This window comes from Mesoplodon mirus (assembly GCF_964341445.2).
Source record: "Mesoplodon mirus genome assembly, chromosome: 3".
Taxonomy (NCBI): domain Eukaryota; kingdom Metazoa; phylum Chordata; class Mammalia; order Artiodactyla; family Ziphiidae; genus Mesoplodon; species Mesoplodon mirus.
The window spans coordinates 28633868-28645876 of NC_138978.1; the positions used below are offsets into that span (position 1 = coordinate 28633868).

At 43.6% G+C, this 12009-nt stretch overlaps 1 protein-coding gene across 2 annotated transcripts in view; it reads left to right on the forward strand.

The window, feature by feature from the left end:
- Positions 1–2731: 2731 nt before the first annotated feature.
- The window catches only part of KPNA6 (karyopherin subunit alpha 6), a 51185-nt gene continuing 41907 nt past the window's right edge, over positions 2732–12009 (forward strand). Inside the window, exon 1 of one of the 2 annotated variants that reach the window (XM_082611893.1) lies at positions 2732–2828. In XM_082611893.1, coding sequence (XP_082468019.1) covers positions 2825–2828 — 4 coding nt within the window. In that variant the 5' untranslated portion in view covers positions 2732–2824. Of the gene's footprint in view, positions 2829–9706; positions 9801–12009 lie in introns of those variants that run through there. The other variant, XM_082611894.1, reaches the window with a different exon arrangement.

Sequence of the window (12009 nt, forward strand, 5' to 3'; positions counted from 1 at the left end):
GGGGCCCCTGTGAGCTCTGCCTTCTCCGGTGGAGAAAAGATGAGACACCCGAGGTCACCGTAGCATGGTAGCTGCTGCTGGCTGAATGTTCACTGTGTGCCAGAGGCTGCTCTACGTGTATTACAGGCCTTGTCTTAATCCAGTTTTTATGACAACCCTAGGAGGTAGGTGCTGTCACTCCTATAGATGAAAAGAGAAGCTCAGGGAGCTATGTATCATGACTTGCCCAAGGTAACACAGCTAAGAAGTGGTAGCGCTGGGTCCCAAAACCCTCTGAAAGATAACACTACTATCCCAGCAGAATGCGATGTACTGATTCCCAGCACGCAGTCACTGAGACCCTGCTCTGTGTCAGATGCCGAGGTAGATGGTGAAGATGCCAAGACACAGAAACAAACAAGTCACTACACTGAGAGGGGTATAACAGTTACAAGGTACAGAATAGCACGGGGGAGAGAACATTTAATGCTCTGTGGACTTCTTGGAGGAGGGGATAGTCTGAGTTGTATCGGCCGCTTCCTAGGTGGACAGGAGGGGGTAAAGGCGCTTCAAGCCGAGCAGTAGCATTCTGGGGTACTTGGAGAAGGTAAGCAGAAAGTGGTTCCCAGAGCAAGAAAGATAAGGAAAGTTGGGGGGAGGTGGGTTGGATCTGGAAAGGTCTGCAGGGACTGGATCAGGGAGGACCTATGGCTCTAGGCTAGGGAGGGTGTGTGAGCAAGGCCAAGGGCTTGAATGGAAACAAAGCCGCTTGGAAGGCCACCTGGCTTCTGTGGAGCATAGGATGGAGGGCGCAGGGGCTGGCAGGAGAGGAGACACGGTCATAGCCATTCATCTAGTCTGCCCGTGTCCCCTGAGCCCTTGTTTGGCTGCAAGTTATGCAGATGCTCCAATGGTGGTGTACAGGAGGCAGACACTGCAGCAAATGTTTGTGGTACCTCTGCTGAGGCAGGCATTGTGCCAGGCACTGGGACAGAAACAAAGATGAGGAAGATAACGTCCCTTCATAGACAACCAGGAGAGAGAGACACCTTGTGAACAACCTAGATTGCCAGTTGCTGAGGAAAATGTGTGTCCAGGGCACCGGGGAGCAGAAAGGACAGATAGTCTGACTCTGTCTGGAAAGACAGGCTTTTTCAAGAAGGTGGAAATTGTATTCGGTCTTGAAAGTGAGTAGTTCACCTCATAGTCAAGGGGGAAGGGAGGGCATTGCATTCCAAGCAGAGGAAAGAACATATGCAAAGGCACGAAAGAAGATAGGAGCATATTTGGGGGAATGTGGTTCCCCAGATATGGATGGAGCCTGGGTTACCTGGTAGAGAGTAGCCCAAGAAGCCAGTAAGGACCAGCCTAACGGTCAGATTGAAATGTTTGGGCATTACCTAAGGCCGTTAGTAGGAAATCACTAAGCAGAGGACATGACAAGGTCTCTGCTTTTAAAGAGGTAATGGGTGCAAGTGGGAGAACCTGGAGGCACACCAGTGAGGAGGCAGGTAAAATAGACCAACAGAGAATGAAGAGGTCTGACCTTGAGCAGTGGCAGTAGGAAGAGAAAGATAACGCTCCCTTTCCTGACCCTGAGCCCTAGAATTGGCTTTTTGAGTTGTTTCCCTCAGTGGGCCAGGTACACAACTAGAGGTGGCAATTTGTTATGACAGGACCTGGGCTTCCAAAAGATAGCTCCCTCTTGGGACCAGTGACTTGAAGACATAGCCTTCCTCTGTGTGTTGAGGTGGGGGACAGAAGGACCGGAATCCTATTATGCAGAAAGGGAGGTCTAATGTGTACCATGATTCAAAAGACACATGACAACAGGACTTCCCTGGTGGTCCAGTAGTTAAGAATCCGCCTTCCAATGCAGGGGACATGGGTTCGATCCCTGGTCGGGGAACTAGATGTCGCATGCCGCAACTAAGAAGTCCACATGCTGCAACTAAGAAGCCCACATGCCCCAACTAAAGATCCCGCGTGCTGCAATTAAGGACCTGGCACAGCCAAAATAAATAAATATTAAAAAAAAAAAAAAGACGCATGAACCTCAGAGCCTCAATTTCCTCATCTCTAAAAAGGGAGATCATATCCCTTTTTTTGTGTAACTCACAGATCTGTTCATTCGTTTGTTTATTCATTCAACAGTTATTCATGGAGCAACTACCACGTGCCAGATGCTGTGCTAGGTGCTGGAGATCAGTGATGAACACTATAGAACCGACTTGTGCCCTCAGAGAGCTTGCAGTAAGGATTAATGAAATAGCTCTGTCAACTATAAAGCACTGCACCGGTCTCATTATTTTTCTACTTTTTATCTCCCAATAAGATTGTAATCGGGTTTACTCTAGACTTCTTCATTTCCTTATCGCTATATCCTTGAGCAAGTCACTTCACCTTTCCAGATGACTCCTTGTTCATATCCAGCTCAGGGTCTATGGGTGGTTTTAACTACAAAAGGAAGGAATACCTTTCTGGAAGAAAAAGTTTCTAGGGGAGGAGACCTCACTACAAAAAGGAAATAGCAGAAAAAGCTGAGAAATCCTACGCACACTTAACTTTCTTCAGTAGGTATCCCTCCCAGTTTTTCTCCACCCACTCCTTTCATATTCCATCCTTATTCCCCGCCTTTAGTAGCTGCGGTCTCTTTAAATGCGGTCGGCGCTGTGAACTAGGCGGTGGGGCCGAAAGCGCGTTTCTTCCCGGGATTGAATGTTAAGTTTTTTGTCCGTTTCGGGCTGCCGTCCTGCAGATCCGCCATATTGTCTGCTGAAGCTGCCGCCGAAGCTGCCGCCGCTGCCGCCGCTGCCGCCGCCAAGTAGGAGCGAGCGGAGCCGCGATGGGTGAGTAAGGAAACCAGGCAACTGGGGACTCGGGCTGAGGCAGTCTCGGGGCTTGGAGTCTGGCGAGAGCCTGTCTGCAGTCTGCAGATGATGTCTGAATCTCCTCCAAATAGGTTTGGGGGGAGAAGCCAGGCCGGGAGCGCCGCTCAGGCCAGTTTGGGGCCAGGTTAGGGCCCAAGCGGGGAGCAGTCTTTGGGGGCTGGTTTCGGGAACACCTTGCCACTCCTGGAGCCCCCACGTGGTGGCCCTGGGCCGGACCCCACGCGTTCCCGGAGATTAGAAAGGGGCTGACCCTCCGGTCTGGGCCGGGCTCCCGGTGGCAGGCCCGGGAGGCGTTTAAGGCAACCGTCTCCGGCGTGTGTCTGACCCACGCGCCTCTTAACTGGATTCACTGGTTCCCCTGAACTCAGGGAAATCCTCCCTACGTCGCAGAGAGAGTTCTCTGGCGAAGGGACGCCAGGCGAGCCAGCTCCAGGCCTGTAACCAGGGGCAGCCATGCCGAAGGCAGCCTGGGCCGCTGAAGGCCGGGAGAACTTCCCGAGTCGAGGCGGAAATGGGGTGGTTCGGTTGGGTTCAGAGTGACAGCCTTCGTAGTGGTAGAAAACCAGTGCCAAGATCTCGTAGTCATGTATAGGTCGGGGGCTTTAGGTTTCTTGGCCTGGCCCTGGTTAGGAGAAAAGGAGCGACCTGTTGCTCTTTCTAAAGGGACTCCAGGTAGCAAGGCCTGTGCTCAGAGAGAATACGATGGCGAAGTCTTTGGACTTAGGGACAGAACCATCAGTGGTACTTCTTCTCCAGCAATGAGAACTGTTAAATTTGCTGAGCTCTTCCTGTGTGCAGGCATTGCTCTGATTGCTTTACATGTCACGTTTTATTTAATATGCACAACGTATTTATTGAGATAGATACTGCTGTTACCCCTATTTTACAGATAAGGAAACTGAGGCTTAGGGAAGTAAAGTAACTTACCCAAAGTCACACAGTCAGTGGCTTAAACCAGGTTGATCGCTCCAGAGCCCTAGTTTATAGCTGTTGTTCTTTATGGCCTGGCCCCCAAGTGATTGGGCTGGAAAAGGGGGAAAGAAAGCTTTTAATCCTAGGCAGAGTTGTAAAGGCGTTTTGTATTTTTGCTAGTGGGCCCACTTTGAAATCTTTAATCTGAAAGAAACTGGAAAACTCCAAAGTGAATTGCTAACCCCAACTATTGTGGGTGTGTTGGGGGTGGGGATTGAGATTCTGGGATTGAGTTTTGTAAGAAACCTGATCCTGAGGAAACATAAATTACTCCCTTGAGCTGCATGGCAATGACTTTAGAATCAGATCTGATATTATAATCCTGCCTGCTACTTCCTAGCTCTCATCCAGAGAAGTCACTTAAATGTCAGATGCAGTGATGCATATGGAAAACATCCAGCACAGTCCACGATAAATGTTATTTTCCTTCCTTTCTGAGCCTTCCTTTCCTCATCTCTATAAAGAGGGGAGGGGGCAGGGTTATCAAGGTGTTTGAGAATTAAATAAGATACCACAGTGTTTGGAGACTAGTAAGGGCTCTATAAATATAAGAACAGATTCTTTTCCACCTTCAGTAATCTTTTCAGTAATGTTTGTTCCTTTCCTTTAAGCACTCTGGTTTCCAGAATCCTCCATTAAGACTGATAGGCCTGTCTTCGTAGCTGCAATTTTATATATCAATGAAAATTTATGGGCTTTTATGTTACAGATTTTGTGTTGGCCTTCAGTTTCAGGAACACTGCTGCCTCAAAGGGAAGGGGCTAATATTTAGTTGATTAAGCCCAGTGAAATAAATTTGACAGCGATTTACTCAGTTTTTACAGGTGGGGAAACTACCTCAGAGAATATAACACAGTTAGTTACAGCAAAGCCAGAAGTGAGATTCTTACCCATTTTGCTGCACATACACCTCTAAGGAGACTTCAGGTGTGAGTAAATTTAGTCCTTTTCTGGTAAACTTTGAAATGAAAGTTCTTCAATAGAGCAACAGAACCTGACCAGGGTCCTGAAGGGGAGTTTTAGTCTAGAGTCAGGCAGCCTCCCCTCTTCTCTGCAACTCCATTTTAGGTACCTCCCCACCACCCCCATCGCGCCTTGCACCTTGTCTTTCTGAACACCAGGCCATTGGGGTTTTTGTTTTGGGGGTTTTTGTATGTGGGTTGGTTATTTTTGTTTTTTCTCTGATCCTTATACTACAGGGGTGAAATGTATCCTTACGTTTAATCCTAACATCAAATCCGAGATAATTTGGGTTATCCCCATTTATAAATGAGTAAACAGGCTTTGAGAAGATTAGGTGATTAAGTCCAAGGCTGGTGATCTAGACCCTAGGGCTGGGGACACTGACATGGCCTGCGTCACACCTCCATGAATCTAGAACCTGCTGTGTTTCACTGCCTCTCAAGAGTACGCTCCTCGAGCTCTGGCCTATATCCTACACTTTTTCTCCTGTGCCAAACTTCACTAGCCTTAACAGACCTTTGCAGTGATTTCATTGCTCTTAGGAACCCTGTGGGGGTGAGGCTTACAGCTCTGGAAGTTACTTTTTCTAACCCTCCCTAGCAGAGACCACAGCCTCTCAAGACTAAGTCTAGGCAGACACCGGTTGTTTTTATCACTGTTCCTGCCATCCTGCTAACTAGGAATCTGGCAGCACCTTCCCAGCCCCAGGGGGTAGGTCTTGATTGATATAAACTAAACCAATCATTGTAATTCTATCTCCCTAGGCAGTGACTGATTTAGGTATGGGCGTGTGATGCAGATTTTGGCTAATGAATGTGAAGGGAAGCCTGGAGGACTTCTGAAAAAGCGTTCCTTATTTGCCAAGTTTTATTCTGTTGTTTTTTGCCAGTTTATATTTTAACCCAGTTATCACCAAAGTGTGAGAGCTTCAAAAAAAAGAGAGATAAGAAAGCTATAATAATAGCGAACACTTACATAGAAATTGCTATGTGCTAGGCACTAAGTGCTGTAATACTAATTCGTTTATTTCTCAGATTCTCACATTCTAGTTGAGAAAACTGAAGCACAGAGAGGTTCAGTAACTTAAGCAAGGTCAGAGCTAGTAAATAGAGGAAATACTCAGGTAGTATGGTTCTAACCAAAATATGGGCTATTAAGGGCTGTGTTCTGCCTCTGGAAAGGAAAGATCCCTTTTCTGACTCTGAAATTGCCATTAGCAATGCTGGGATCATGAGGCGGAATTTAGAAATAAGAGCAGGCAGTTCTAAGGGTGAGGGTCGAGAAGACGGAAAGAATCTGATTTCTTCATGATGTTTTTGGAACTGTCCTGTCACTGGGCTCTAGGATACTAAAAGCTGCTTCTGGTTTGCTGCAAGTAACAAAACCTTTCTGATAATGCCTCCAGGTCAGGAAGTAATTTAGCCCATTTCTTAGTTTCCCTCCAGCCTTGCCCACCCACCCCACAGTTCATAACAGCAACTTACAGAGCTACTAAACTGTGTCCCACAAGCATCAAACTCACTCCCCCTTCCTGGTGTACCTTTCCTACATTTTTGTTAATGGTGTGACCATTGGCCCAGACACTAGGGCATAAGATAGAAATCTTACCTATCTTTGGTTCCTTACTCTTTTCTTGCCTTCCTATATTGGCAGTTGTTGGATACTGTGATCCTGTTACTGATGTCTTCCCTAAATTGTTTTGTGTATGTTTTTCTCACAGCATAGTCCCACAAAGACTTAATTCTTTGGTCTTTAAACTTGCTAAGTCTCAGGCTCCTTGATGTCAAAATATGATAATACTATTTATTAATGTTGTTAGTGAAGTGTCAGTGAAGTATTAGATGTCAGAAAATATTGTAAATTGTAAAGGTGTTGTTACTTCAGGAGCCTTCTAAATCTGTTCTATAGCCTCCTTGCCATGACCAATTTTGCTGCAGCAATGTTGCTAAAACACCCTTCTGGTCTTGTGACTCTTCTTAGTTTAGGAACCTTCATGGACTCCTTTTTGTCTACAGGATAAAATCATAACCCATAGGGTATGGTATTCAAGGCCTTCCTATTGACTTTACTAGTCTTATTCGATTTAATATTTATCCACATATCCTGCATTCTACTCAGACTACCTCCTTGGTATGTACTTCACCTTTTCTGGTAGAGAAAGTGACAAAAGCAATCCCTTCCCCACCCATCTTTTCCTATGAAAATCTTGGCTCTTTTACAAGATTTAGTTTAAATGCTACCTCCCTCAGGGACCTTTCCCAAATATGCGTGTTGTGCCTTCCAAACTGGAAGTGAACTGTCCTTCTGAATTCTGTAGCACTTTGTTCTTGCCTTTCATATAGCTCTTTTCATATTTTATCTTGTGTTACAGTTATTTCATTCTGTAATACAATTAGAGCTTTGACCAATTGCTTAATCTCCAGAGATTCATTTTCCTCATCTCTTAAAACAGGGGTGATAGCATCTGCCTCATAGGAGTGTTAGGGTGATTAAATGAGCTAATGCTTGTAAAGCGTTTTAGCATGGTGTTTAGCACACAATGAGTACTCAGTAAGTGATAACTAATTGCTGTTAGTCATACAGTGAGCAAATAAAGTACTTAGTATGTGTCAGGCCGTGTGCTAAATATAAAAGATAAATCAATTTGTCTTTTAGGGGAAGGCAGAAACATACTATGAATACTTGTCAGAAACATTTTTAGGGATTAGGCAGGCACCTGTTATTTGTTAATTTCAGCAAATGTTTATTGAATGCCTACTGTGTGCCAGCTACTGTTCTAGGCCCTGGAAATACAGCAGTGAACAAAACGGACAAAAATATATTTTTTTTTAGTGAAATCCTAGAGCTTAAATTCTAATGGGTAATCTAGTAAAATCAACCAAATGGAGACTGGCGGGCCAACTAGAGTCCCATGCAATCTGATGAGGTCCAGCCAGTTGTTGCCATGACAGAATGTAGGTCTAGTGTTGCCTTACTGCATAATTTCACATCCCTTTCCACAATCCCTCTCCCCCTTGAGGTTGCAAATCTGAATTTTCATATGATTTCATAACAGATTAAAATTTTTTAGATGTTACAAGTTAACTTTTAAAACCTAAACACATTTTGGGAATTCCTTGGCAGTCCAGTGGTTAGGACTCTACTTCCATTGCAGGGGGCCCGGGTTCGATCCCTGGTCGGGGAACTAAGATCCCGCAAGCCGTGAGGCAAGGCCCAAAAATATATACACCGTATATATTATAAAAGGATGAAGACAAGTGTTTTTAAATTTATTTATTTTATTTATTTATTTTTGGCTGTGTTGGGTCCTCGTTGCTGTTTGCGGGCTTTCTCTAGTTGCGGCGAGCAGGGGCCACTCTTCATTGAGGTGCACAGGCTTCTCATTGTTATGGCCTCTCTTGTTGCAGAGCACGGGCTCTAGGCACGCAGGCTTCAGTACTTGTGACACGTGGGCTCAGTATTTGTGGCTCGCGAGCTCTAGAGTGCAGGCTCAGTAGTTGTGGTGCACCGGCTCAATTGCTCTGCGGCATGTGGGATCTTCCTGGACCAGGGCTCGAACCCATGTCCCCTGCATGGGCAGGTGGATCCTTAACCACTGTGCCACCAGGGAAGCCCCCATTCAGTTTCTTGATAGGACTCTAAGCTGTTTATTTATTTTGTGAATGTTAATTTAGTTAAAACTAGCTATCTTTTAAATCCACTTAACTAGGCACACAAACTACAGTGTCATGCAGTATGATAAATGTGAATGAACTAGTGTCTTCACCTGCTTGGTATAACTCCCAGTCTTCCTTCAGGAAAGCTTGGCCTCCTGAGCAACAGATAAAAGTTGCCAGTATTAATAGGCTAATGCATAATAAAGGTAAGCCTTACTTATATATATGTAACATTCGTATATATTATTTATATATATATGTAACATTTGTATATGTTATTTATATACATATATGTGTGTGTTAGTTACAACATATGTGTATGTTTTTCTTCCTGTGTCCCAGTTGATTTTGTATCGCGTACTTCGGAGACCATTATAAAATGATAAATATTTTGAGTGGAGCAGTCCGCAGTACTATGGATTTGTATAATAAGGGGGTCCACCCCCGGCGTAGGGGGATCAGGGAAGGCCTTTAAGCTAATGAGAGCTGATCTATGGATAGTTGTCAGTGGCAGGGTGAAATGATTATTTCACAAGCAAAAGATTGGTAGGCTAGGTGGGTTGGTAGCATGGGGGGAATGATATTTGGACCTTATCCTGATAACAGTGAAATGCCATTGAAAGGTTTTAATCTCAGAAGTGACATGATCAAATTTATTTATTTATATTGCTTGACTGCTCTGGGAAGAATGAATTAGGCTGCGATAACATTCCAACCAGGAGGTTCTTGAAGTAGTTGGTTCTTAAGTAGTGTGGTAGTCCTAGCAAGAGATGTTGATGGAGATTGAGGTAGTAACAGTGGAGAATAAGAGTTAGGAATTTGAATGAGCAGAGCTTGGTTATTGGTTTCATGTGGAGGCTGAAAGTGGTTGGGGCAGGGTGGGATTAAGCATGACTCCTAGGCCTCTTGCCTTGAGCAGCAGAGTGGATAGTGATGCTTTTAACTGAGTTGAGTTTAAATTTGGACATTTTGAGGTATCTCTGTGACCTCCAAGGGAAGCTGTCCAAAAAACACCTGGATAGAGAAATCTGGGGCTCAAGCGTGGGGTCTGGGGATGGAGATAGAGGATTAATCATCTGTTTATATGTGGTAACTAAGACCATGGGAATCACTGATAGTGCCTATGAAAAATGTATATCATGGGAGATGGGCTGAAAAGAGAACCTCAAGTTTCATTAGCTTTAATGTGCAGGAAGAAGGGGATCAGCAGCCACAATTTGAAGAAAACAAGTAGTGATTGATGTCTCATAAACCAACGGAAAAGAGTATTTCAAGAAGAAGGAAATGGCTATCAAGATTGAGTGCTGCCAAGAGGACCAGAAAAATAAGGACTGAAGAGGTCTATTGAATTTAGCATCTTGCACTTGATCAGTGTCTTTTACAAAAACAGTTTTGATAGCATGGAAGCAGATTGGAGTGGGCTAAGAAATAAGAGAGGAGAGACAAACTGTTTCAAGAAGTTTGGAATGAAGAGAAAAGGAACAGGTTAATGAGGCTCTTATAAAGTCTAGGCAAGAGATCATGAAGATCTGAGTTAGGGTAATGGCAGTAGGAATGGAGAAGAAGAGAGAGAGACAGTCCAGAAATAGTTAGGAAATAAAGCTGACCATTACTAGTGACTGGGGATAAGTGGAAAGGAGTTGTCAAGGGTGACTCCCGAGTTTCTGACTTGAAAAGCTGAGAAGATACTGTTACAGATCCCTAATCCCTTATATCATTGTTTCCTCAACCTTTCCATTCATTATCACCTTCCTAAGAAGGCGACATCTTTTTTCCCTAATGCATCCCTCCCATGAAATTTTAACATGCAGATATACTCTATATCTTTTTATGTACAGTAACTATGTCTGTGCTTTATACATAAAATGAGTAAGCATAAAGCTTGCCTTTTATTCAGTGCAAAGTTAAGAGTGACTAAACAAGATTTTTAGGTTAAAAGTTAAAAAGCTATTTATATTTAACTAAGTTTTATAGCTGTATTTGCTGAGTAACTTTTATTTACTTATATAAGTTGTAATGTATCAAATTGCATATGCAAATTAGTATTTATAAACACAGAAACAGTGTAATCAGATTTTTTAAAATCATTTAAAGTTGTTCATTTTCCAGCAAAAACAAAACAATAGAAAAAAATCAGTTTCTTAAAATTATTTTTATTAAACTTTTAAACTTTTGCCTGATATGAGAAAATAACTTTTAACTAGCTGCTAGATAGTCATTCAGATATTGTTAACATTTTTCTTTTTAGCACTTGGCATAATTAATTGGGACACATTTTAATTTGTAGAATTAAATAATAAAATGTAAATTTTTAATTTAATTATCAAAACCCATGTCACACACAAAAACACTGAGGATCAAACATAAATAACATCCACAGGGCAAAACAGGCATGCTCAGGCCACCTCTTGTCATATGACTTCAAGATTCAGCCATCAGGGCCTCCCTGGTGGCGCAGTGGTTGAGAGTCCGCCTGCCGATGCAGGGGATACGGGTTCGTGCCCCGGTCTGGGAGGATCCCATATACCGCGGAGCGGCTGGGCCCGTGAGCCATGGCCGCTGGGCCTGCGCATCCGGAGCCTGTGCTCCGCAACGGGAGAGGCCACAACAGTGAGAGGCCCGCATACCGCAAAAAAAAAAAAAAAAAAAAAAAGATTCAGCCATCAGTCAAGAGAAAGTCCCCCAGTCATGGCTGTCTGTTTGCCATAGCTTTGTAGTATAGTTCTTGCATACTTTTTGTCTGCCTTTTATGAAGTCAGTGTCAATGCTGCTCATGTAATACTCAAGAAAATCCAGCAAGAAAAATTAGATACTAGGGAATAGGTCTTTATTGATAAGGTTGAGCTTTGGAGGGCCACATACCATTGTAATGTCTAAGTTCTCCCCCTCCCCCATGAACCAGTTTCACCCTTTTGAGTGCATAACACCTCCAGCAGGGTCTGGGATAGAGCCCTGTATAGTCAAATAATATTAATATTTTCAGGCAAATCACTTGAATATTAATTGAGTGGGATTAATAAGGGCTATAAATAGTCTCATGTTAATTTTGTTCAGGTTTTGTTGCTAAATGTATTTTGTGTTATATATACTAAAAACCTTCTTATTTTCAGAGCTCTTTTGATTTCAGAATTCCAGATATGGGACTGTGGATAATGAAATGTATAAGAATGTATGAGGAGCAGGTTTATGGAGATGATGACTTAAAAAAAATTTTTTTTTTAAGCATTTGAGGTGCTTATGGAACATGGATAGAAGGAACCCCTTGAGTATTAGATATGCACTGCAGATGTAGATTTGAAAGTCATCAGCTTTTAAATCTTCCAAAGAAGTAATAATTGTAATGAGACGTGGTTAGAATTGCTTATCTTGGGGTGAGGTAAATGGTAGAGAACAGGCCCTTTCTAAAAACTCTGGCTCGGGACTTCCCTGGCGGTCCAGTGGTTAAGACTCCCATGTTTCCACTGCAGGGGGCACAGGTTTGATCCCTGTTTGGGGAACTAAGATCCTGCATGCCACACGACGTGGCCTAAAAAAAAAAAAAACGAAAA